The sequence below is a fragment of the Ornithodoros turicata genome, chromosome 5 (genome assembly GCF_037126465.1).
Source record: "Ornithodoros turicata isolate Travis chromosome 5, ASM3712646v1, whole genome shotgun sequence".
NCBI classification, from domain to species: Eukaryota; Metazoa; Arthropoda; class Arachnida; order Ixodida; family Argasidae; genus Ornithodoros; species Ornithodoros turicata.
In genome coordinates this window covers 19272642-19297770 of record NC_088205.1, presented here as the reverse complement: position 1 = coordinate 19297770, position 25129 = coordinate 19272642, and the positions used below count along the sequence as shown (strand labels likewise).

The 25129-nt window shown below is 45.7% G+C and overlaps 2 protein-coding genes across 6 annotated transcripts in view; one reads left to right on the top strand and one right to left on the bottom strand.

The window, feature by feature from the left end:
- LOC135394165 (uncharacterized) overlaps window positions 1-25129 on the bottom strand; it is a 163267-nt gene that overhangs the window by 88962 nt on the left and 49176 nt on the right. The gene's annotated exons all lie outside the window — the stretch shown is intronic.
- The window catches only part of LOC135394164 (MFS-type transporter SLC18B1-like), a 39043-nt gene continuing 18516 nt past the window's right edge, over window positions 4603-25129 (top strand). For 2 of the 5 annotated variants that reach the window (XM_064624737.1, XM_064624736.1), the window contains exon 1: window positions 4603-4692. In XM_064624737.1, the coding sequence (XP_064480807.1) occupies window positions 4675-4692 (18 nt within the window). In that variant the 5' untranslated portion in view covers window positions 4603-4674. Of the gene's footprint in view, window positions 4693-20289; window positions 20427-23760; window positions 24087-25129 lie in introns of those variants that run through there. The other 3 variants (XM_064624734.1, XM_064624735.1, XM_064624733.1) reach the window with 3 other exon arrangements.

Below are 25129 nucleotides of genomic sequence, written 5' to 3'. Positions count from 1 at the left end.
AACACCACGTGTTGCAAGTCGTACAATGTCCTTTACACAAATGATCTGAGAATTATCTATGCTGGTAACAGAATACGGATAATGAGGCATTTTAAAAGAATGTATCACACTCTGTTTAGTCTGTAAATATGTTTGCTTAGTGTAATTCTCAATCTGACGTACATCCCCTTCTTCATTCCGGCAGTCAGCTCTCTTTGTTTGCGCTTCTTCTCAGACATGATCTATGAATGCCATATGACCAAGGACACTGCTCTTTTAAGCACATCAGACATGGGCATCATGAGTCACTCCGAAAGCCGGCCTGCGTTTTGGCCGTTATTGGTGAGGAGACCCGCCGGTTCAGTGACCAACGGTCATAGTAACAAGGGTAAAGTACACGTGTTTGCACCTATAGTTGTGTTGAGAATGCCCGTCATTGTCATATAAACGAAATATCATCTTAACGAACAAGAGTTGTATGCGGAGGCCCACTGCGAGAAAAAGATTCCCCAGAAAACGTGCCATAAAGCGGGGATGTCGTATTAACGAGTGTCATATTAACGAGGTTCCACTGTAGCAGAGGTGTACACGTTACTCAAAAAAAAAAAAACTAAATACGTCACTCGTTCCTTCGAAAAAATAGTAACGAAGTACGTTACCCGTTAGTAACAAATAAAAGGAACGTGTTCTCGTTACCTGGAGGTAACGAGTTACTTGTATACGTTACATTTGTGGTGTTTTTAGCAGTAAAATTTCATCACTGATATGCTGTTTATGCTTCACAGTTTCGTTTCATAGTGAACCCAGAAGGCACAACTCCAGGGAAACTTATTGTCATTCAATTCCTGCAGGAGGATTGCTACGAACAGATTCCTGCAAGAATTGAACGGCGAGCTCTTTCAGCACTACCACCACCACCATCTGTTTTAACAGTGCACCAACACCATAGCACTGGTCATTATCCATATACGGGGTGTGTTTTTTTTTATTCGTTGCAGAATTTTCGTTAAAAGAAAAGAAAACTAGCGGAACAAAATGGATGCCGTTTTTGAGTTGGTCAGGCGAAGATTATCTCGAAGAAAGTATGTAACTACAATATCATCAGTTACCTGAAATTAATTAATTCTTTAATTAAGGGATCTCGCGCAAAAGCGAGATAGCAGGACGGGAGATATTCCTCGTTGAATGCAATTCCATGTCTAAGAAATCCTTAAACGCGCACGTGTGTTGAAATATCCGACGCCGAATGTCGCTATGCAACTGCGCCGAAACAAGAAGTACGCAATTTCCGAGCGCAGAAATGACGAGATGTTCGCCTTATCTGGGTTGGAAAGCGAACTATCTTGCCAACAGGTTAGCACCTACACCAATCACCTCGATCGCTCCAACCTACGTGGTCCTCCCACGTGGATTGCCTGTCGCTCTTTCTGCGCTCGAAAAGTGCGTAGCAAATAGTGCGTTTTGTGTGTGCCGGTGTCAAGCATCCCGTCAGATGGTGTTTTCAATCGCGAAATCGCAGGACTTATAATGCGCGCGAAGCGTGCCGGCCTCAACCCACTCGCTCTGGACAAGCTTATACTGTAAAACCCCTTTTATTTCGCGAGCCCTTACTTTTCGCGAATTTCGCGAGTCGGGAAAATTCGCGAACGCACGCCAAAAATGTGAAAACAGAGGAGGAAATCGAGCAGCGCGCGAAATTTAATATATGCCTGTTGATTCGTGAAAATTTAGGGCTGCCAAATTAAGGTGTTTTACAGTATTTGTTCATGATAACTACAGCCTCAGCAAAAATACTATTCAATGACGTTATCGGTGCGCCTTATGTCATATCGTTTTCTTACGTTTGCATATTTACGTATATCTACTATAATTTCGGGAAAAGAGCCACTGGATCAGTGGAACAAGCTCTTACGCGTAGTCGCCCTGTGAACGTTCGCTATAACCGTTACGTGTGGTTACCATTTAAGGGGTGGCTCGTCGTTCTGACTGTCTAGTTATGTTGTTTTCTCCAGCGAAACCGGCCCTTAACGGGCCCTGTCGAAGTTCTTGGGTGACGACCTTCTTGAAGTGCGTTCTCCTAATATTCCTTTGCGTGTTCTGGTTTCCTTTCATAATACGCGCTTATACAGTGCTGATCTACTTGTTTGGTGCAAGGTGCAATAAATACTGCCATCGTCTCGGTGTGTGTGATGGAGAAAATGCCCCCGCCCTGAGGTGTCCGTGCGTCCCCGTCCGAGAAGAGAACACATATTCACACCCCACTGTGCCCACGTCGATAAGACAGCATCGGCGTTGCGCCGCTGACGCCGCCGCCGCCGGTCCTTCAACGTGCTCTACGCCGCCGCCGAAAAAAAATAAAATAAAAAAAACTCACGGCGCATACCTCTAGCACTAGCTTCGAAAAAGCAAGACCGCAGCCATGATGTAGGTCTCACGAAATTAAGTTTCGATTTCCGTTTGTTTCTATATTCTAGAAGACTATTATATTAGAAGACGGTTAACGTGATAATTACTGCACTATTAAAAAAATGTTCACTCACTAGGATAACTTGAGGCTCATATACCTATAATGAACTGGGAAAAGGATGGGAGGGCGAGGGCGGCCAGAACCTACATCGTGGCGATAAACCCGTTAGCGACGGTGGGGCTTCCTTGTGAATGTCGTCATCCGAACAAACTGTCATTAATTAATTTAGAATAGGTAGGCTAATTCATTACTTTTAGTGCATCACTAATCTTTGTATTCTTCCAGGCAGACCTTCGCTTCGTTTGCCTCGCAGGCGGAATCTCAATACTGGGCGTGCTTTGCCGCGCTTGGACCTCGGCCGTTTCTCAACCTTGCACCGTCAACATCTGCATGGTATCTGTATAGTATCGTCAAGATGACGTCACAGTGACGGCATATTTATTAGACGCGAAAGAAAAGCAAAAAATTAAAGAAGAAAAAGGGAAAGGTCAGGAAACCGTGTCCGTTTATTATATCCCAAGTAAATAATGAGAAAATAAATGAAAAGTTAAAGGAGAAGAAAAAGAAGGGTGATAGTGAAAGGGCGGGTTCATAATGACGACGTGGAGACCCGAGACAGGGAGGAGAGAATTTGTTGTCTGTTATTTCCTCCCTGTCTCGGGTCTCCACGTCGTCAAAAAGAAGGGTGAAAGCGGTGAAAAAAAGAAACGAACAGATGAGAGTAATGTGCATGCGGGTGAGGTATGAGGGTAGGACACTACGAATGAGATGACACGAGACTTGAGGTCACAGGCTGTGCATGAGGACTGTGTCGCTGAGGCCGGAACCGTCTTGGTCGCAGACCGCTGTGACCAGATGTCGTACTGGTCCGAGTAGAGTGGCCAGAGAAAACTCTGTGCATTGCAGCTCGAGAAGGCATCGTGTGAGGGTGGCTCGAGGGGTGTCAAATATGCGGCAGTCGGGGAGAAGATGTGGTTCATCAGCTTCAACAGCGCAAGTAGGGCATTTCGGCGAGTGGAGAAGACCCATCTTACACTCTTAGAAAAAAGGGGGGAGCAGTTATACCTTTTAGGAGGTAATAGTTGTCGCATATGCGTTGTGCTTAAAGGGTTGTGAAGTTTTACCTGCTACCTACGAATGATAGGGTTACCGCTTCTGATTCGGTGAGCGAGGGGGGCGTACGCCTTTTTGTAGCAATTTGAATACATGATAATTGCTTTTACACCCCTTATCAGACCTTGTGTTGACCTAGGTGGTAATTATAGAAGTTATCACCTTTTCACGCCTTTTTTCTTAGAGTGTATAGAGTTTGTTCACCGACGTCACCCCCTCCAGAGGGCAATAGCTTCGAAAAGGCGAAATCGCCGCCGTGATGTAGGTTCCTCGAAGTTTGGTTTCAGTTTTCGTTCGCTGCCATATGTTATTTAGAGGCATCGTCATCGCACTTCGATCATTCCCGTCATCTCTCATCGTCATCACTGATCATTGTCACCACTCATATTAGACCCCTAGCTATGGGGTAGCGTTCCACTCCTAGAGTGGAAAACCTCCCCACTTCATCATCACAATATATATGTTGTTGTTGTTAGAGGACTGTTAACGTTGAAAACATGACAATTACATGGATATGGTACAAGTAATTGTGCAATAACTTTGCAACACCAAATGTACGGCGAATGCGTTGTGGGTGACGGCCTGGACAGCAAGAAATTGGGACCTACGTCATTGTGGCAAATCTGCTAGCGACAGCGGCGCTCTCTTGTGGATGACGGCATGTGAGTAAACCCTATATGGAGAAGCAGAGGGGTTCTGACGATCGTAGATGGTGTAAAATCGTTGCTTCTACGCGAGCAGTGTTGTGTGGCAACAAAATCCATCGTCGGGTCGATGGACCGGAGCAGATTGTTGAACCGGACATTGCCCAGCTACACAGGATAGCATAGAACAGACATAGTACAGCTAACTGTTACTGATATCCAATTACTAGGTGTAAAATATTCAGTTTGAGAAGTCCCTAGAGCAGAACTAGAGCACGCATCCCGCATGTGAGATACATACGGGGAATAAGACCTTCACCGTTATCGGTGCTCTCTCAAATGCTTTCCGTATCTATCAATGATAGCCGTTTGGATAGACAACACGACTGTTGTGCCTGCAGCAGTAGGCATCGGCCGGCGAAGGAGCTCTGAGTCATGCTCCATTGCACCGTCCTTTGACAACAGCTTGTCATGACGCACCATACAAATGTGAGTACGCGCTTTTGCATACGACTAACAACAGTAATACTTTGCACCATAATACTGTTTCCCCACTACTTATAATCGTTTTGGATACGGTAGGTGTAGGAACGAAAGTATGGCGATGTTTGGGCTTACACGATCGGGGTAGTGTACTTCAAATTACATATGTATGAAAGCATATGTTTATAAATGTATATGGATTTAGGGAAGAAGGTAAAGATATCTGTGTCAACAATTTTTGAAAAATGACACTGCAAATTGTAAGGAAACACGTGAAAGGGCAACGCGTAAGACTGAAAACATTTTCATATTTTGCCACTCGAAGGGGTCCAAACGACGGTTATTCCTCCGTTTAAACAACGTGTGAAGCATAAGGACACCGTGGACGACCAGTGTCGCAGTGTTGGGTAGCAACCGAGCTACGAGTAAAACTTGTAAACTGTAACTACGGTTCATAACCGTGAAGGGAATTCTATAACCTGCGTGAATCACTCCACTTCGTTGTCAGGGTTTATCTGCTGCTGTCCTATAATCTATTTGAAGACCACAAATCCCGGAAGGCTTAGCGGCAGGCTGGTTTCGTGTTTCTAACCTTATTTGTCAGCCGGTGCTGTCACATATGCCACTCTTGTTTGCACATACACGTGCTAGTCCACGATGGCGAGCTGTTCACCAGGTACAACATCCTATACCCGACGGAAGGGCTGTGCGTTCCAAATGTGCGTTATACGAGTATTTATCCGTATCTCTTTCCCCGTTCGTTCTTGTTTTGATACACCAGTCCCTTGCTCTTACAAAGAGTAAACTTGGACGCGATAGCTTATCATCTATTGGTTATAGTCAAGTGACGAACACCCTCCCTGTACATTCCAGGGGTTACAAGTGAAACAATGCAATGCTTATTACGGGCAGGAACACGCTCGCAGATTGTAGGTATGCAAGAAGATAATGAACAAGTGTGTACTTCATTGGCCTCAGGCACTACGTTAATAATAATAATAATAAGAAGAAGAAGAAGAAGAAGAAGAAGAAGAACTGGATGTTTTTTCGTTGCGAAACAACTGAGATCATGAGCGACGCCACAGCTGTCGGTCTGTGGACTGTTTTTGCCCACCTGAGGCTTCTTTAACGTGCGATGAAAGCTCGTCACGCGGCACACCGTATCTAACGTCCCTCGAGGAAGACGGCGTGTCTAAGCAGCTTGTACCCTGCCACCAAGTTGCTGGCGTCCTCGGCCGGGTTCGAGCCCACGGTCTCGGGATCAGAAGGCGAACACGCTAGCACTACGTTACCAGGGGATTATGCCGCAAGCCTCAATTGTGACCGAGAAACCTGCGTGAGAGGATGCACAGAGGGCGAGTGCGTGTATCTGTGACGACACTGTTGTCACCGCAATAATGGTAGCAGTCATGGGTAAATTACGAAAAAAGTAACTAAGTCACAGTTACAGTTACCACGTTAAAGTAACTTAGTCTACGTTTTGAGAAATGAAAGCAGAATAAATGTAACTAAAATAAAATTTGCTTTAGGACTTGTACTGTCCAAACATAAACAGGATTTCCCATGGGCCCTAACAGCATGGGTTGAACAAAAGTGGCAACTAAGGTACTTTTGCAGAAAAGTAATTAGCTTCAGTTACAAGTTACTTGTAACTTAGTTCCTGCCTGAGACTGAATGATAGCATTATGGGCGTTCCCATGATGTTTTCCAAGGGGGGCGAAGTGCTGCCAGGGGGGCAAGAGTGCAGCCTCCCTACCACCTCTTTTTCTGGAGGCGGGCGTTGCAGACTTTGCGGGAGTCCAGAGGTTCCTATTATAACATCTGAGAATAACAAATACGAACTATGATTAAAGAGCGCACTATTTTCACAAGCGACCTTCGAGCTCCGGGGCAGGCATGCGCACGCCCTCCCTTGCCCCCCTCTCGGTACGCCCATAGAACTACAGCGAGTCCTGACTAAAAGTGTAAAGCTATGCCTCGGAGTTCTAACTGCAACGTCCAACATATAAAAGCCTTAGAAGAGGCACCACCCAGACCTACACTTCGAAATGTTGAAGCCCTGCGTCACTACACTGGTCGTGTAACCCGTCATCGACGTCACCCGCTTGCAAGGGCTATCCTCCGTCGCATTAAAGGAACTATCGCATCCGTCCCGGTCGATTGCGAAACTGTAGTGCCTTTTTCTCCGCGTTCATCACTGATAATAACGCCGAAAACCCGACGCGAATTGGCAGCGTCGTTCCTGTGTACTTTGATATAAAACTTGGCAAGAGCAGACGACGCATTCCTGGATTCCCTTTCTGGAAACGTCACACGGACGAGGCCAATCACTGCGCGCCCTTTGACATGGAGAATACCAATCACGGAACGGCCGGAGGGACCTTGGTAGCCTTGGCAACCGACCGACAGGCGGGCGGGCGAGGCGGAATATGGGGACGGCGTCTTCTCTGTTACCGGCTCGCGGAATGTTGTTTCTGGTTAACGTTGAACGTGTTCGTACAGCCAGGAGCGTAACGCCGTGTTTCACGTAACGTGGTTACGTCTGCACTCACACTGGTAAGCGAAAGTCAGCCCCCGTATTTATCGAGGACTTTTCACTTAGTATAGTGCGATGCGAACGCCAAGCAGACGATCTCGGAGACAATCGCCAGCGCTGCGCTCCGATTCGTGCGCCTGGCTTACGTCATGATCCTGTTGGCTGCAGATAGAATGCGGACCTTTAAAACTCGTTTACTTAATATGTAAGCTGTTTTCGGAAGAGAAATTTGGCAAAGTTGACTCTGAAGCGGTGAGGAACATTACCCTATCAGGATCATACATACGTTCCCGGATGCGATAGTCCCTTTAACTCTGGCAAACATAAGCTCGTAATCCCGTTGCTTCCTGAAATTCCGCGCCGCATATCGTTGCGTATCCCAGGCTGCCCCCCATGTATCCTTCGTCAGCCTGATGTTATCGTGGATATACCTGGTATAAAGAATAAGGGATCTGCTCCAACGCCAGTCCTTAAGCAGCTCACTCTTTGGAACATATCAATAAGGCATGCAGAAAGGACTATGATTTTCACGGATGCATCCTCCAACACTACAGGATCTTCTAGTGCGTTCGTCATCCTGGGCTCCAGTGTCCGCCATGCTGTGCGCTTATCGCACCAGACGTTTCCTACGGCTGCAGAGCTGTACGCTGTTCTCAATGCCGTCCAGTATACTGCCGACCAAGCAACACCTGGTGACTGGTCAATCTTTTCTGACTCTAAGAGCGGCCTTCAAGCACTACGCGCACCTGTGGCCTCCAGTGGCCTTGTGGTCATAGTGTACGACATCATCTTATCGTACAATGCCGCTGTCGCAAAAGGGCACACAAGCGAGCTCCAGTAGATCCCCGGTCACATCGGCATTGCTGGGAATGATGCTGCTGACAGAGTGGCACGTGATGCTCACCAACGAGGTCCCACGCAAAAGATATATTTCACCTCTGAAGATGCGAAACGTATGTTTCCACACCGAATTGTTCTGAGTGCGGGGTATTGGAGGACACGGAGCATGTTATCGAGGCCTGCCCTCGATACAGAGTGCCTCGTCGTTCCCTTGAGGCGGCACTAGCCCGCCTCGACAATCGCCCTTTCTCCGTTGGGAAGGTTCTAGGCTGCTGGCCTGCCCAACACCAGATGTTGGCATTGCGCGCTCTTGTGGACTTCCTCACCGCTTCGAACCTGCTTGACACTCTGTGACAACTTCGGTGACACTGTGTTCGCACTGTATCTGACATTGTGCAGTGAGTGTTTCTCGGTGCCTAACGTCTCCCCCTTTCCTTTTCCCCGTTTTCCTTTATGCTTTATCCTGCGCACCCCCTCTACCCCTTTCCTGTTTCCTGGTTTTGTTTCTTTGTTTGTTTGTTCTTCTCTTTTCCCTAGCTCATCATTTTCTTTCCCACTAACAAACGGTTTCGGAGTAGCCAGTTCTGACTTGGTCGGGATTAACCTCTCCATATTTTCCTTTTCTTTTTTTTTTTTTGCAATCCAATCGTATCAGTGGTGGAATTCCGCAGAGCCGACGTCGCTGCTGCAAGGTATATCTAAACTGGTAGCGAAAACTAGCGAAAATACCAAATCAGACCCATCGGCAAGGTCACCAGCATGAGGCGCGAGCGATCCTGGGTGTTGACAGTAGAAGTACGGTTGTAAACAGAAAAACTTTACAACATAGGCCTGGCTTGTGTGTGTACTAATAGGTTATTCTTAATTTCAATGTAGAAAAAGCCTTCTGTTGCCCCGCTCGTGCACATATACGAGATCATCTACCACTCCAGTACATTTCCGTATCCTGCTCCTTTGCGCATGTGACACAGTTGGGGGGTGTGTCCGTGTGTCTCTGTATCCGTACCGTGTGTTCGTGCATTGTAATACGGAGTTCGTACACTCTTTGGGTTAAACAGGAAGCGACCTTCACATCTCCGTGCTGTAGACCAAGATTAACAGGTGTGAACAGATGAATGCAACAATGCATCTCCTGTTGCTGGGCCCGCGAAAAAAATATTTCGTCATGGGACGAGCGGCCATGATGGTGTGAGTGTTAGCAGGAACAAACTGTGCACCAACGACGTTGTGTTTTGTTGCAATGGACCTATAACGGCCACTCATTGAATAAATGCAAACGTCTAATCACTATAGATGTACGTATAGCTCTAGGTGAGAAATGGGCCTTATGTGAGCCTTTCTAATTTCTTTGTGGTCATCACGACGCATTTCTGTTTGGAGTTGTCAAAATCTGTGATAACTAGCTGTATGTATTTGGAATTGATATGATTCATTAAATATGATATGCTTTATTTTTCTGTGTTCTCGTCTGGTATTGTTGACAGGGCGCGGAAAAGGGAATACAAGGCAAGCGAAGTGGGCCAGGATAAACGTGCATGGCTAATTATGCACTACTTATTATTCATACTAGTGACGTCGTCTCTGACGTCATTTATTTACAATCGTAGTAGTCCGCGCAACGGATGGATGGCGCTGACCGTCTCTATCATGGCGTCATTCTGAAGACACAGGGGCCTATGGGAGTTGCGCTACCTGTTTAAATATACCTTGGCTGCTGCGCAGAATTGACCCGGACCTATCTTACCGAATTCCTCCGCGGATGTCCCGGCCGTTAAACGCTTTGCTTCACAGACTCCGACTCAATGACCCATTAGCCTTCACTTCTGTTCAAGATATGCGCCCATCCTTCGTCGTTGTGCTCAACGTGTGTTGTGCGTGAAGATTCGGAACATATTCTTCTCGAATGTGCGCGGTTTCGATACCGTCGTCTTGATAGCCGACCCTTTGACGTCGTGAAAGTGCTGGGCGAATGGCTCGCATTCATCGTCAGGGTGCACAGCCAGCGCTCACTCATCACCTTCGTTAAGAGCATAGCAGAGCTCTCGTCCTTTCAACGTTTTTTTTTCTCTTTTTCTTTACTAGACCTGGAGTAGCTTGTCCCGCAATGAGCGGGCTCACATCTCCATTTATTTCTCCTATCATCATCATCATCATCATCACCAGAGGTTGGCAAAATCGACCTCGAAACAAGGTACAACGACCAAGCCTGCAGACACACACGCCATTTAAAAAAAGTTACAGCACGCGGTTAAGCACGACAGAGGACAGCTAGGTAGTGCCCTACGTGATTTCCAGTGCCCAAGCTCGTACGGGATCGCTAGTAACCCAGAAGCGAAAACAGGACACAAAGTGCGCGATCCCCCCGGAACCTTTGGTACTCGCAGCTGAAATACAGCGACAGCTACTTGCAGCGGCTAAGCGAGAAAGGGGAGCCAGGAGGACTGAAGAGGAGAAGGCACGACAAGCACAGGCAGACCAGCGTAGAAGGGCCTAAATGAGTGTATTAGACAAGGCTCGACATGCAGAAGCGGAAAGAGAAAAATGATCCCAAATGATCGTAGAACAGAAAGCACAACGAGCCAGAAACGACGAGAAGGAGAATGCGATATCTGCGACGGACAGCGCACGCACGCACGCTATCAGATGCTCAACTATGAGCTCACCGTGGCTCAACTCCGCATATACAGCTATCGCCGTAAAACAGACTGTGGCACTGTACGTACATATGACTACCACGCCGAGCACGAAATAGCGTTAAGCGGAAGTCGCCAAGCGCCGCCTGGTCGAATGGAGGAGGTGGAAAGAGTGAAAGCCCGGCAAACATTTTAGACAATTGCTTCTCCATTTCGTGTATATTATTTTAATTATCATTTTATTTTCGTAGTCCCAGAGGCTACGGGGAGCCTCCTGCAAGGGAGTGGCGTCAAGCCCACCCTGCCGCAAAAGGGATAGGTCTAGTCTACAACTACTACTACTGGAAAAAGACATTCTTCCGTGACACTTAAAGATTAAGGATTCTTAGACAGAACAACAACAAACACTACGAAAAAGAAACGACGGCTTTTCGAAATGCTTTCCGACAGCTATCCGTTATGACACTGATCAATTGAATCGGCAATAGACTGTCAAATATTGAAGTTATTGGTGAATTATTGCTTACGAAGGACCCTTAAACGTATCTGCATGTCATGTACAAGCTACATGGTCACGTGTTGAGTGAAGCGGCATGCGATGAAACGGCGTTCGATGAAATGGCGTTCGATAAAACGGCATCGACGAAATGGGCGGACACCTATTGAACGGATAAGACATTGTACAATTTACGATGTGGAACGTTTGGAAAGTTCTAAATCACCACAGAGTCTCCACATGGAACCAGGTTGAAAATGGTGATAGGGGTGTTGGGGGATATTTTCCACGGCGCGTTTCTGACCTCCACTCTGAATGATGATGACTGGGGAACTTGATCGCCGGGGTCATTACTCTCCCCCATCGTTGGTGGTAATTCAGTACCACTACCATGGTATTACCATGCCAATTATGAAGACGGTGCCCATAATAATACTAATTAGTGCTCTACGATGTTTTCTAGGAACTGAACTTTGTGAGGAACCATTACGCTCCCTTCTCTCCCAACTGAAACGGGGCTGAAACATGGGCGATGCCGACCCGATGGATTTTGTCTGCTCTGAAACAGTCAATTATTCCGAGGATGACGTAATGATTCCTCACGAAGTTCCTTTCCTCAAAAACCTCGTGGAGTATAAATATTTCTTAGTAGTCGTCATTCAACGGTCAGAAAGTCGCCGTAGAAAATACAGTCGACCCCCGTTTATCCGGACTTCATTTATCCGGATCCCGCGGTATCCGGACAAAAGGCACGGGAACGGATTTTCCTCCATGTATTTTGTTCTCGTTTATCCGGACTTCAGCTTCCGGATTCGGACAAGAATTCCAGGGAACGAAAGGCGAAAATTCTCGTAATCCAGCTTCAGTTATCCGGACTACGGTGAGTAAGAGGAGACGCTGACCCCGCTTCGTCACCCTTTTCGCTGTTTTGGGGTCACGACCATCTGTCGTGGTTGGGGTTATTCCCGTCACACGCCAGGGACCTACGTTCTTCCGTAGGGGAGATAACTGTGCACGATAACCCCCTTTTCTATTTGTGTGCGTTGGGTCACGTTGACCAGTCCAGTCATTTGGAAATATCTCGAGCAACTGTCCGGTTCTAGAGGGGAAAACTTCAACCCGAGGGCCTGCTGCTTACGGCCCGTTGGCGGATGAAGGCATTCCCCTAGCTGAGCTGCGATCCCTGATGCAGAGGCTCACTGCGACTGCCGTACATGATGCTGCGGTTTCTGATTACGTTGACAAGGATGATGACGCGTGTGCAGCTATGATTGATGACGGTGTGATTGCTGCTGTTGCCTCCAATGATGTGCAGCAAGACAGTGCCGATGACGCCAGTGAGAAACAAGGCTCCGACATTGACACTTTGCGTCCGCACTGACATTCTTCGAGCAGCGCAACAGCGTGGCTCAACTCCATGCAATTAGCAAAAGTTTGCAGGAATCGAGTGCCTACACTACTATGTAACAGCTGTCATTGACGAGATTTCTGTGTTTTAATTAAACCTTGCTCTGTAGGACGTTTCTATTCGGTCGTTTCATTTATCCGGATGCCCCGGTATCCGGACGATTTCGCCGGGAACGGCACCGTCCGGATAAACGGGGGCCGACTGTATTAGAAAAGACTGGTGCGTGCCCTCTTTTTGAATGTCACTTCATGCGAGGATCCTGCGATGGTTTAAACTGCTCAAACGTTCCAATTCGTAAATTGTGTACAATGTGTTATCCGCCTGACGGGAGTGCGTTCATTGTTATTCTTTACAGTGCGTGTTTGTGTCGTCCATATTTTTTGGCCTGCCTCAGCTAATAGACCTTTTTCACATACGCGTCCTATCGTAGCGGCTCTCCAACGAACCACGTGGGTCACCCCAGTGGCCAAAACCGGACCAGTCGGAGTGGGACCGACGAGCTCGCGCCGTTCGTGCGGTCTCCCCACTGGTCCCCACTTCTGTGATCCCCATACTTCGCCATGTAGTGAAGACGGAGATAACCTTCTCCGGCGCGTCAAGGCCATGCGCATAGGCCGTTGTTGAAAAGGTTCACTCTCGTTGTTTACATCGGGAAAGTGTTTTGTGTTCGATTTTTAATGGGAGGTGGCGCCACAAGTATCGTAGCGGTTATTCCGCTCGGGTTCCCGAACACTCTCTTTCTGCGAGGTTCCGATCGGTTCCTTGCCGCTCGACCACGCATCGATCGACCGTCAGTATCACGCTGGCTCCCGACAGGAAGTAGTACGAAAAGGATACCATAAAGTATTGTGCTTCCAAAGTAAAGATCAGCAACGTGATGTCATCCACATCAAATGAATAAGACAATGGACGTTTCCGGACCTATTATCGTGAGTACTTTCCGGTTAACCTGGCAATCTGTCTGATATCAGTATAGTTGCAGGTGCCCAGTTGTTTCTAACGGCAACGACCTCGATTACACACGAGGAAAGCTACTGGCGGCCACTGATAAGACTTGAGTATATTCTGACCAGTGATTACTGCGCCACAATGACAATTCCTCATTCTTGTTTATCGACACAGTGACCACAGATAACGAGAAAGTTACTCCTCTGCTACCTACAATATCTGAACACATCTTGTTTGAGACGTTAGTTTTTGATAAGCTTTAATTCGAGACCTTAAATTCTGCGGGTACTTCACTACCACGTAACGGGATCTAGCATCCAAGCTATACAGCTATTTTTATGCCTGGAATGGGCATTTCCCTCTAAAAGCGCAACCGCCGTCACCCTCAATCGAGAGATTCTACAGCACCCCCAAAGTAATTGCCTTATATGAACACGTACATTCGCGGTAGTAGCTGAGATAAGTGTTATGCGACCCCTACACGTTATCTCTTATTTTGTTTGATTTTGCAAATAGCGAGGAGTTGGTAGGGTCTTGATTACGATAATTCGTGGATTTACGTCGCGAGACAACTATGATCAGTAGTGACGCCACAGTGATAATAGTAGGGGATGGACTCTCATAGTGCACAACGCTCAACTGTCCTGAACACGATTTAATTAGCAATGAGGGCTAATTGGGACCCCCACATTAATCAGCATCCTTCAGGGAGCCACCACACTAATTGAGGAGCATCTAACTCGTGTCCAGACCAGCTGAGCGTTGTGCACTACGAGAGCCCATAAAAAAGAAAACAAATAGATAGAGTGGAGAGAAGAAGTTTAATTGAAGATCAACGACGCCATCTTGAAGAAAGCGGTCCGGAACGGCCGCTGACCATCGCCGGGCGACGGAACACAGAGGCAGGTTGCAAAGCATCACAGCTATGACCACAAGTTCCGGACATCCTGTGACGTCAGCTGTGACGTCATCATGACATGTCTGGGCAGGTTAGGACAGCTCTGGACATGCGAAGAGAAAAACACTCGTAATACAGAGGCTGCGAAAGCAAGGGTATGCTAACCATCAATAGCAATCAACAAAAAGAATTAGTTACACAACAAATCATCCCACCACAACAGGAGCGCAGAACGATGCGACTGCTCCATCCGACAGCCAGGCAGAGAACTGACTCGTAATGGTTTTTTCTCCTGTATAAAGTCCCGCAGCTGCACCCCCTAGCGGTTACTTTCTCAACTAATCTCACGACAAAATTAAGATTCGCGCCTGCGCTACTCTCATTCCCAAGGCAGAAGAGGCAGAAGAAGATAGAAAATGGCAGGGATGCCCGGACAACAGCAGCCAGCGCCCGACGTGCACGGGCATGAAAATCGCAAACAAAGCGGGGGGCAAAGTTGGTGAAAGCATTAGTTACACAACAAATCAGCTTACTGCAACAGGAGCGCGGACCGATGCGACTGCTCCATCTGACAGCCAGTCAGAAACTGAGCGAACGCGGGGACTGCGGAGCAACCGAGTGCACGTCTGCTCTCTGCGACAGCGAGCGAGCAACTGACTGGGACGCCGCGTCGCGGCAGTTACGCATACGCGCGCGCTCTTAGCGCCCTCCGCGGCGACCACCTGCGAGAGGCTAAGAGAGAAGAGCATTCCTGTGCCCTCCTCTTTCATTGCTCATTGGTCGTGACGTCATCCCATTGTCCGAAGGCTACACCGATTTTTTTTTCACACGGTCGGTCGACACAACTGGACAATGTCAATCTGCAATGAAGCCATGGCATGACGTCATCATGCACCTGCGTGGCTCAAGGACGCGTACACTCTAGCGGGGGACCTATTATTTATTGAATCACTATCCCAAGATTATTTCCTTTATTCTTCTATAACGATTGCATAGGAAAGTATTGCGAATTCCAAAGTCTTACTAAATGAGACTTGCAAAAGAACAAAATACCCTAACACGTAACTGCATCAATGGCTAATAAGAGGACTAGGCACTCAACAAATCAACACAGAGTACGGGTAACAAGGAGCGCAGAACAATGCGTCTACTCCATCCGACAGCCAGGCAAGGAACTGAATCTTAATGCTTTTTCTCCTCTATAAAGTCATGCATGTGTCCCTGATGGTTGTGTCCCTGTGTGGTTGATTTCTGAACTAATTTAATCGCAAAATTATTAAGAATTGTTCTAGCACTATTCCCATTCAGAGTAGCACTATCGACATCATCAAGACAAGAATGTTCCTTGTCAAAAAAAATACAAAGCGTCAACAAAAGAAAGCATGCATGTCGGGGCATGTCAGGACACGTCAGGACAAATCGTACGACTGCTGGGCAACAGAGGAAAACAAACACAGAGACACTTGAACAGATTGAAAAAGACACTCACCATCATTTTTCACGTTCACCGCATTCCCTCATCCGTTCGTCACAAAATCCACCACAATCGTCACACACCATTCACCAGTGACGAACCACATATCCACACCCCATCAGAGGCAGACGGAACCCCACCGAAGCAACGCTCTTCCACTGACGTCCAACGCAATTGCTAGAAGCAGAATTAACGTGCCCACTCCCGCCAGTGTCCAAGAAAGAAGTGAATCCTTGCGCCCCCTGCAGGCCGTGCTCAGTGGTCGTGATGTCATCCTATTGACTCAGGGCTACACTGTTTTTTTTTCATTGATGCTCCTCTGGACAATGTCCACCTGAAACAATAGTGTCGCGGTATTACGTCACATGCAGCTGCGTGGCTCAAGGACGCGTACGCTCTAGACAGGGGACCTGTTATTTATTAAATCACTATCCCAAGATTACTTTCTTTATTCTACTATAACGATTGAGTAGGAAACTTTTGCGGAAAAACACCATACATGAGAGGTGATTGTAGGATTTAAGCATTTCATTCCCAAAATCTTACTAAATTAGACTTGCAAAAGAACAAAATATCCTAACACCTTTAATGCCTACATACAACGAGCTAATCGAGACATGTCCATCCCTTCCGAGTGCCATGCAGAAAACTGAATATGTCGCTTTGTTCCTCGACTGGATAAAGCCATGCACCTGTCCCCCTTGCGGTAACTCTCTGAACTAAATGAATCGCAAAATTATTAAGGATAGCACTACTCCCATTCAAGGCAGCACTATCGACATCGTCAAGAATGTTCCTTGTCAAAAAGAAAAAAAACTACATGTAGAAGGAAAACATGACAGAACAGGTCTGGACATGTCAGCGCATGTTTGTCAGACAACAAGGGGGAAAAAAGCGATGAGAAACACTTGAACAAAGCAGAAAACCAACATCAAACTATTTCTAAGCACACGCACTCCTCTTATTCAAAAACAGTGCTCGTCATAAATCCGTCCAGAACAATACACACCATTTTTTCTATTCCTACACTTTTTTTTCCAGTAACGGTCAATGCATTGCTGCAGACTGCGTGACGCCATCACATCCTGTCTGAAGAAGACAGCGGCAAAGACAAAGACTCCTATTATTTATTGAATCGCAAGATTATTTCCTTTGTCCGATTCTTAATGGCGTTCACTTTTGCAATAAAATTCAACAAAAAGGCACCGTCCATACCCCAAAGGCTCATCATGGTCATTAGAATCACAACACCAGTAAACTACCACTACTCTTTTAAAATAATAAGTGAGACCACCCAACATCATCACCATGCTTATGTAATACATGACCCTTTCTATGCTCGCATACTCATTGTCTGAGGCTACACCTGCGAGCAAAAAGGCGCGAAAGCCGGGGGGCAAAGTTCCATTCGCGCACGACAAAGCACAAGACAGAACGCCTTTACGGAAACATGATGGCATTCCCACCATATTAATGATTTTCTATCTTGCATTGCAGTTTAGAAAAACTACTACTACAAAACTATCATTTTAGGAGTCTATTAAAATTCTACTTTCTATGGAAACTATAATTGCCCTATTACTTGGATCGCTATTAATGAAGCGCTACAATTTTTCCTCTCTTCCCATTGCAGCCTTGTCATGCAGTGAAACATACTCACGTCCAAAATAATTAATTTACACTGAGGGTGCCGTGCTTCAGGAATTCCTATCCTGCGCTCAGATGCAAGCATTTCTGCACGGATACCTATAACAGCTTACTTCTTCAACATACCGAGCTCATAACAACATCTAACAAATAAGCAGAGAAACCCACTTCTCAGCTTTACCATGCGACTTTCTTCTGCACAAAAGCAGTGATTTGAGGAAAGAGCAGCAAAAATTGCGCGTACTTGTGCTTGACTTTAAAAACGGAAGCATATGCTAATAAACTAAGAAAAAGACACCCATTTCTGGTATCACATAATGATACATGCACAGCCGCATTGCCCTTGCGTAAAGAAAGCACAGGACAAGGGCACACAAATTCCTTTAAGCGAGAAGGGAAAAGGCTTAAGATCTCAGGAATAATCGCAGAGTCACCGAGCATCGCTACGCGGCTAACCCAAGATAACAAGAAGATAATAGCGGCGGGTAAAATTGCAACACTGCTAAACAAGCCCCAACATGCCATGATGACGTCACAAACCAGAAAAAAAAGCACGCACACACAGTCATCAGCTCAGGAATGCACAAGGAGAGGTGCTATATTGTAATTTCTCCTCCACGCTCACATACCAGCATTTCTGAGCAAATACTTATAATTGCATACAGCTTACTCCATCAATATATCAAGCAAAGTGAATACTAACACTCAACATATAACAAAAAAACGAACAAATTCCATTCTCATGAACTCTCCTCTGCGGAGCGGCTTTCTCCTGCTCTACCTGAATGCTGACTTTTTCCCCTCACCTACATTCTGAGTAAAAGCAGTGAAAGAAGAAAAGAACCAGCGAAAAATTACACGCTTTTTTGTCCCAATAGCTGTAACTGCAAGAAACCGTAGCGCACGCCAATAAACTGAGAAAAAGATACCCATTTCTGCCACCAGATAATTCTTGCCCCCCCCCCCCCATAATGCCGCATACACAGTCGCATTGCCCTTGCGTAAAGAAAGCACGGGACAGGGATACACAAATTTCCTTAAGTGAGCAGGGAAAAGTCTTAAGTCGTACCGCTCAGGAATAATCGGAGTATCACCGCCTATCGCTACGCGGCTATCACAACATGACAGCAAGAAGGTATTAGCGAAGGGTAAAAATGGCAACACTACTGAACAAGTCCAGACATGCGACATCGCATACAAAATACTGGTCATCGGGGAAAAGGCCTAAGCCTGCGACAGAAAATTATAGAGCACACACAACTTATTTTGCGTAAACTAAACGCGGTCTGCTTGGAAAACGACGCACAAATTTTCTTAGGGAGCCGAGAAATATCGGAATTTCTACTCCGTGCTCAGATACCAGCATTTCTGCTCAAAAACCTGCAAAATTAAGCACTGCTTACTTCATCAAGATATCGAACACCCAACAAAATCAAACAAACAAGCCCACTTCCACTGATAGAACACTATTCAGCTTTTACCAGGAGGCTTTCTTCTGCGTAAAAGTAGAGAAAATAAGAAAAGAGCAGCGAAAATTACACGCACTTTTGCTCGCATAGCTATAAGAGAAAAAAAATAAAATAACGAGGCACACGCTAATAAACTGTGGCAAAGACACCCATTTCTGCTATCGGATAATTATTGCATAATGCTAAATACTCATTTGCATTGTCCCTGCTTGAAGAAAGCACAGAAAAAGGAGACACAATTTATCTTAAGCGAGCAGGGAAAGTCACTTCTACTCGGACAGCTTAATACCATAAAGTCTGAATTTTTGTATAGAAAACAAAGCTTGAACAGCGCTAAGAACGTGACAGATACATACTAACAAACAAACAACAACAGGGCCGGCGTCGGACACTCATAAAATACCCTGCCCAAAGCAAAGACTTCACCAGGTTCGCGAAGCAATTCCATTAAAAACGCTCGCCCTATCCTACAGATAGCAATGCAAACGCGACTAATACCCTTATTTTTTAAACCACTATTTCACGCAATAGTACATAAACGTATCACTCGTGTCACACGAAAAGGCAAACACTTACTTGTCAAGTGGGGTCCCAGCGCGCGCGCGCACACACAGACACACACTCACATTTTCACACTCACAAAGACAAAGTATATTCACAGCCACATAAATTCATATTATTCCTCACGTCAATAATTATCCAACCAGCCTCAAAACGGGGGAACGCACATATGCGCGAACGCAAAACAATAGGCCTTTGTTCCGGATGTAATAAAATATCACCAGTCGACCGTCACAAAGCAAAAAAGAAACACAGCATCGCAGGAATGCATGTTCGCTATACATTCACCAAGAAAACGGTGACGAGCTTCTGCGCAGCGATCATTATACAGGAGTGAATTCACTTCGTTTTTAATATTAATTCCTTGTACCCATATGTTTTGCAAGATTATCATAGAGCAGTACGGGTAAATGTGAACATCATTCGCTACACACTGTAGCTCTCATCATTTTTAAACCAAACCACTTAACATGTGTTCATAGGTCTTCCCTAAATAGGTGAGCCGATAATGACTCAAAATAAAATAGTCATTCAAGCATCGCTGGCTGCAAGCTTGCGTACCCAACAGAGCAGTGCGCTCCCATCAACACGCCTTGGGCTGACCTTATTATTACATCATATGTGCCGATATCTTATTACATCCGAAACAAAGGCCTATTGTTTTGCGTTCGCGCATATGTGCGTTCCCCCGTTTTGAGGCTGGTTGGATAATTATTGACGTGAGGAATAATATGAATTTATGTGGCTGTGAATATACTTTGTCTTTGTGAGTGTGAAAATGTGAGTGTGTGTCTGTGTGTGCGCGCGCGCGCTGGGACCCCACTTGACAAGTAAGTGTTTGCCTTTTCGTGTGACACGAGTGATACGTTTATGTACTATTGCGTGAAATAGTGGTTTAAAAAATAAGGGTATTAGCCGCGTTTGCATTGCTATCTGTAGGATAGGGCGAGCGTTTTTAATGGAATTGCTTCGCGAACCTGGTGAAGTCTTTGCTTTGGGCAGGGTATTTTATGAGTGCGCGACGCCAGCCCTGTTGTTGTTTGTTTGTTGGTATGTATCTGTCACGTTCGTAGCGCTGTTCAAGCTTTGTTTTCTTTGCAAAAATTCAGACTTTATGGTATTAAGCTGTCCGAGTAGAAGTGACTTTCCCTGCTCGCTTAAGATAAATTGTGTCCTTTTTCTGTGCTTTCTTCACGCAGGGACAATGAAAATGGGTATTTAGCATTATGCAATAATTATCTGATAGCAGAAATGGGTGTCTTTGTCACAGTTTATTAGCGTGTGCCTCGTTATTTTATTTTTTTCTCTTATAGCTATGCGAGCAAAAGTGCGTCTAATTTTCGCTGCTCTTTTCTTATTTTCTCTACTTTTACGCAGAAGAAAGCCTCCTGGTAAAAGCTGAATAGTGTTCTATCAGTGGAAGTGGGGTTGTTTGTTTGATTTTGTTGGGTGTTCGATATCTTGATGAAGTAAGCAGTGCTTAATTTTGCAGGTTTTTGAGCAGAAATGCTTGTATCCGAGCACGGAGTAGAAATTCCGATATTTCTCGGCTTCCTAAGAAAATGTGTGCGTCGTTTTCCAAGCAGTCCGCGTTTAGTTTACGCGAAATAAGTTGTGTGTGCTCTATGATTTTCTGTCGCAGGCTTAGGCCTTTTCCCCGATGACCAGTATTTTGTATGCGATGTCGCATGTCTGGACTTGTTCAGTAGTGTTGCCATTTTTACCCTTCGCTAATATCTTCTTGCTGTCATGTTGTGATAGCTGCGTAGCGATAGGCGGTGATTCTCCGATTATTCCTGATTATTTTCCCTGCTCACTTAAGGAAATTTGTGTATCCCTGTCCCGTGCTTTCTTTACGCAAGGGCAATGCGACTGTGTATGCGGCATTATGCAAGAATTATCTGGTGGCAGAAATGGGTATCTTTTTCTCAGTTTATTAGCGTGCGCTACGGTTTCTTGCAGTTACAGCTATTGGGACAAAAAAGCGTGTAATTTTTCGCGGTTCTTTTCTCCTTTCACTGCTTTTACTCAGAATGTAGGTGAGGGGAAAAAGTCAGCATTCAGGTAGAGCAGGAGAAAGCCGCTCGGCAGAGGAGAGTTCATGAGAATGGAATTTGTTTTTTTTGTGTGTGTGTGTTAGTATTCACTTTGCTTGATATATTGCATGGAGTAAGCTGTATGCAGTTATAAGTATTTGCGCAGAAAAGCTGGTATGTGAGCGTGGAGGAGAAATTACAATATAGCACCTCTCCTTGTGCATTCCTGAGTTGATGACTGTGTGTGTGTGCTTTTTTTCCTGGTTTGTGACGTCATCATGGCATGTTGGGGCTTGTTTAGCAGTGTTGCAATTTTACCCGCCGCTATTATCTTGTTGTCATCTTGGGTTAGCCGCGTAGCGATGCTCGGTGACTCTGCGATTATTCCTGAGGTCTTAAGCCTTTTCCCTTCTCGCTTAAAGGAATTTGTGTGCCCTTGTCCTGTGCTTTCTTTACGCAAGGGCAATGCGGCTGTGCATGTATCATTATGTGATACCAGAAATGGGTGTCTTTTTCTTAGTTTATTAGCATATGCTTCCGTTTTTAAAGTCAAGCACAAGTACGCGCAATTTTTGCTGCTCTTTCCTCAAATCACTGCTTTTGTGCAGAAGAAAGTCGCATGGTAAAGCTGAGAGGTGGGTTTCGCTGCTTATTTGTTAAATGTTGTTAGGAGCTCAGTATGTTGAAGAAGTAAGCTGTTATAGGTATCCGTGCAGAAATGCTTGCATCTGAGCGCAGGATAGGAATTCCTGAAGCACTGCACCCTCAGTGTAAATTAATTATTTTGGATGTGAGTATGTTTCACTGCATGACAAGGCTGAAATGGGAAGAGAGAAAAAATTGGAGCGCTTCATTAATAGCGATCCAAGTAATAGGGCAATTATAGTTTCCATAGAAAGTAGAATTTTAATAGACTCCTAAAATTATAGTTTTGTAGTAGTAGTTTTTCTAAACTGCAATGCACGATAGAAAATCATTAATATGGTGGGAATGCCATCATGTTTCCGTAAAGGCGTTCTGTCTTGTGCTTTGTCGTGCGCGAATGGAACTTTGCCCCCCCCCCCGGCTTTCGCGCCCTTTTGCTCCCAGGTGTAGCCTCAGACAATGAGTATGCGAGCATAGAAAGGGTCATGTATTACATAAGCCTGGTGATGATGTTGGGTGGTCTCACTTATTATTTTAAAAGAGCAGTGGTGGTTTACTGGTGTTGTGATTCTAATGACCATGATGAGCCTTTGGGGTATGGACGGTGCTTTTTTTGTTGAATTTTATTGTAAAAGTGAACGTCATTAAGAATCGGACAAAGGAAATAATCTTGCGATTCAATAAATAATAGGAGTCTTTGTCTTTGCCGCTGTCTTCTTCAGACAGGATGTGATGACGTCACGTAGTCTGCAGCAATGCATTGACCGTTACTGGAAAAAAGTGTACGAATAGAAAAAATGGTGTGTATTGTTCTGGAGGGATTTATGATGAGCACTGTTTTTGAATAAGAGGAATGCGTGTGCTTAGAAATAGTTTGATGTTGGTTTTCTGCTTTGTTCAAGTGTTTCTCATTGCTTTTTTCTTCATTGTTGTCTGACAAACATGCGCTGACATGTCCAGACCTGTTCTGTCATGTTTTCCTTCTACATGTAGTTTGTAGTTTTTTCTTTTTGACAAGGAACATTCTTGACGATATCGATAGTGCTGCCTTGAATGGGAGTAGTGTTATTCTTAATAATTTTGCGATTCATTTAGTTCAGAGAGTAACCGCAAGGGGGACAGGTGCGTGGCTTTATCCAGTCGAGGAACAAAGCGACATTATTCAGTTTGCTGCCTGGCTCTCGGAAGGGATGGACATGTCTCGATTAGCTCGTTGTATGTAGGCATTAAAAGGTGTTAGGATATTTTGTTCTTTTGCAAGTCTAATTTAGTAAGACTTTGGGAATGAAATGCTTAAATCCTACAATCACCTCTCATGTATGGTGTTTTTCTGTAATAGTTTCCTATGCAATCGTTATAGTAGAATAAAGGAAATAATCTTGGGATAGTGATTCAATAAATAACAGGTCCCCTGTCTAGAGCGTACGCGTCCTTGAGCCACGCGGCCGCATGATGACGTAATACCACGACACTATTGTTTCAGATCGACATTGTCCAGAGGAGCATTAGTGAAAAAAAAACAGTGTAGCCCTGAGACAATAGGATGATGTCACGACCACTGAGCACGGCCTGCAGGGGGCGCAAGGATTCACTTCTTTCTTGGACACTGGCGGGTGTGGGCACGTTAATTCTGCTCCTAGCAATTGCGTTGGCCGTCAGTAGAAGAGCGTAGCTTCGGTGGGGTTCCGTCTGCCTCTGATGGGGTGTGGATATGTGGTTCGTCACTGGTGAATGGTGTGTGACGATTGTGGTGGATTTTGTGACGAACGGATTTACAATGAGGGAATGCGGTGAACGTGAAAAATGATGGTCAGTGTCGTTTTCAATCTGTTCAGGTGTCTCTGTGTTTGTTTTCCTCTGTTGCCCAGCAGTCGTACGATTTGTCCTGACGTGTCCCGACATGCCCCAACATGCATGCTTTCCTTTGTTGACAATTTGTATTTTTTTTCTTTTTTGACAAGGAACATTCTTGTCTTGTCTGTGCTGCCCTGAATGGGAATAGTGCTAGAACAATTCTTAATAATTTTGCGATTAAATTAGTTCAGAAATCAACCACAAGAGAGACACATGCATGACTTTATAGAGGAGAAAAAGCATTAAGATTCAGTTCCTTGCCTGGCTGTCGGATGGAGTAGACGTATTGTTCTGCGCTCCTTGTTACCCGTACTCTGTGTTGATTTGTTGAGTGCCTAGTCCTCTTATTAGCCATTGATGCAGTTACGTGTTAGGGTATTTTGTTCTTTTGCAAGTCTCATTTAGTAAGACTTTGGAATTCGCAATACTTTCCTATGCAATCGTTATAGAAGAATAAAGGAAATAATCTTGGGATAGTGATTCAATAAATAATAGGTCCCCCCCTAGAGTGTACGCGTCCTTGAGCCACGCAGGTGCATGATGACGTCATGCCATGGCTTCATTGCAGATTGACCTTGTACAGTTGTGTCGACCGACCGTGTGAAAAAAAAATCGGTGTAGCCTTCGGACAATGGGATGACGTCACGACCAATGAGCAATGAAAGAGGAGGGCGCAGGAATGCTCTTCTCTCTTAGCCTCTCGCAGGTGGTCGCCGCGGAGGGCGCTAAGAGCGCGCGCGTATGCGTAACTGCCGCGACGCGGCGTCCCAGTCAGTTGCTCGCTCGCTGTCAGAGAGAAGAGACGTGCGCTCGGTTGCTCCGCAGTCCCCGCGCTCGCTCAGTTTCTGACTGGCTGTCAGATGGAGCAGTCACATCGGTCCGCGCTCCTGTTGCAGTGAGCTGATTTGTTGTGTAACTAATGCCTTCACCAACTTTGCCCCCCGCTTTGTTTGCGATTTTCATGCCCGTGCACGTCGGGCGCTGGCTGCTGTTGTCCG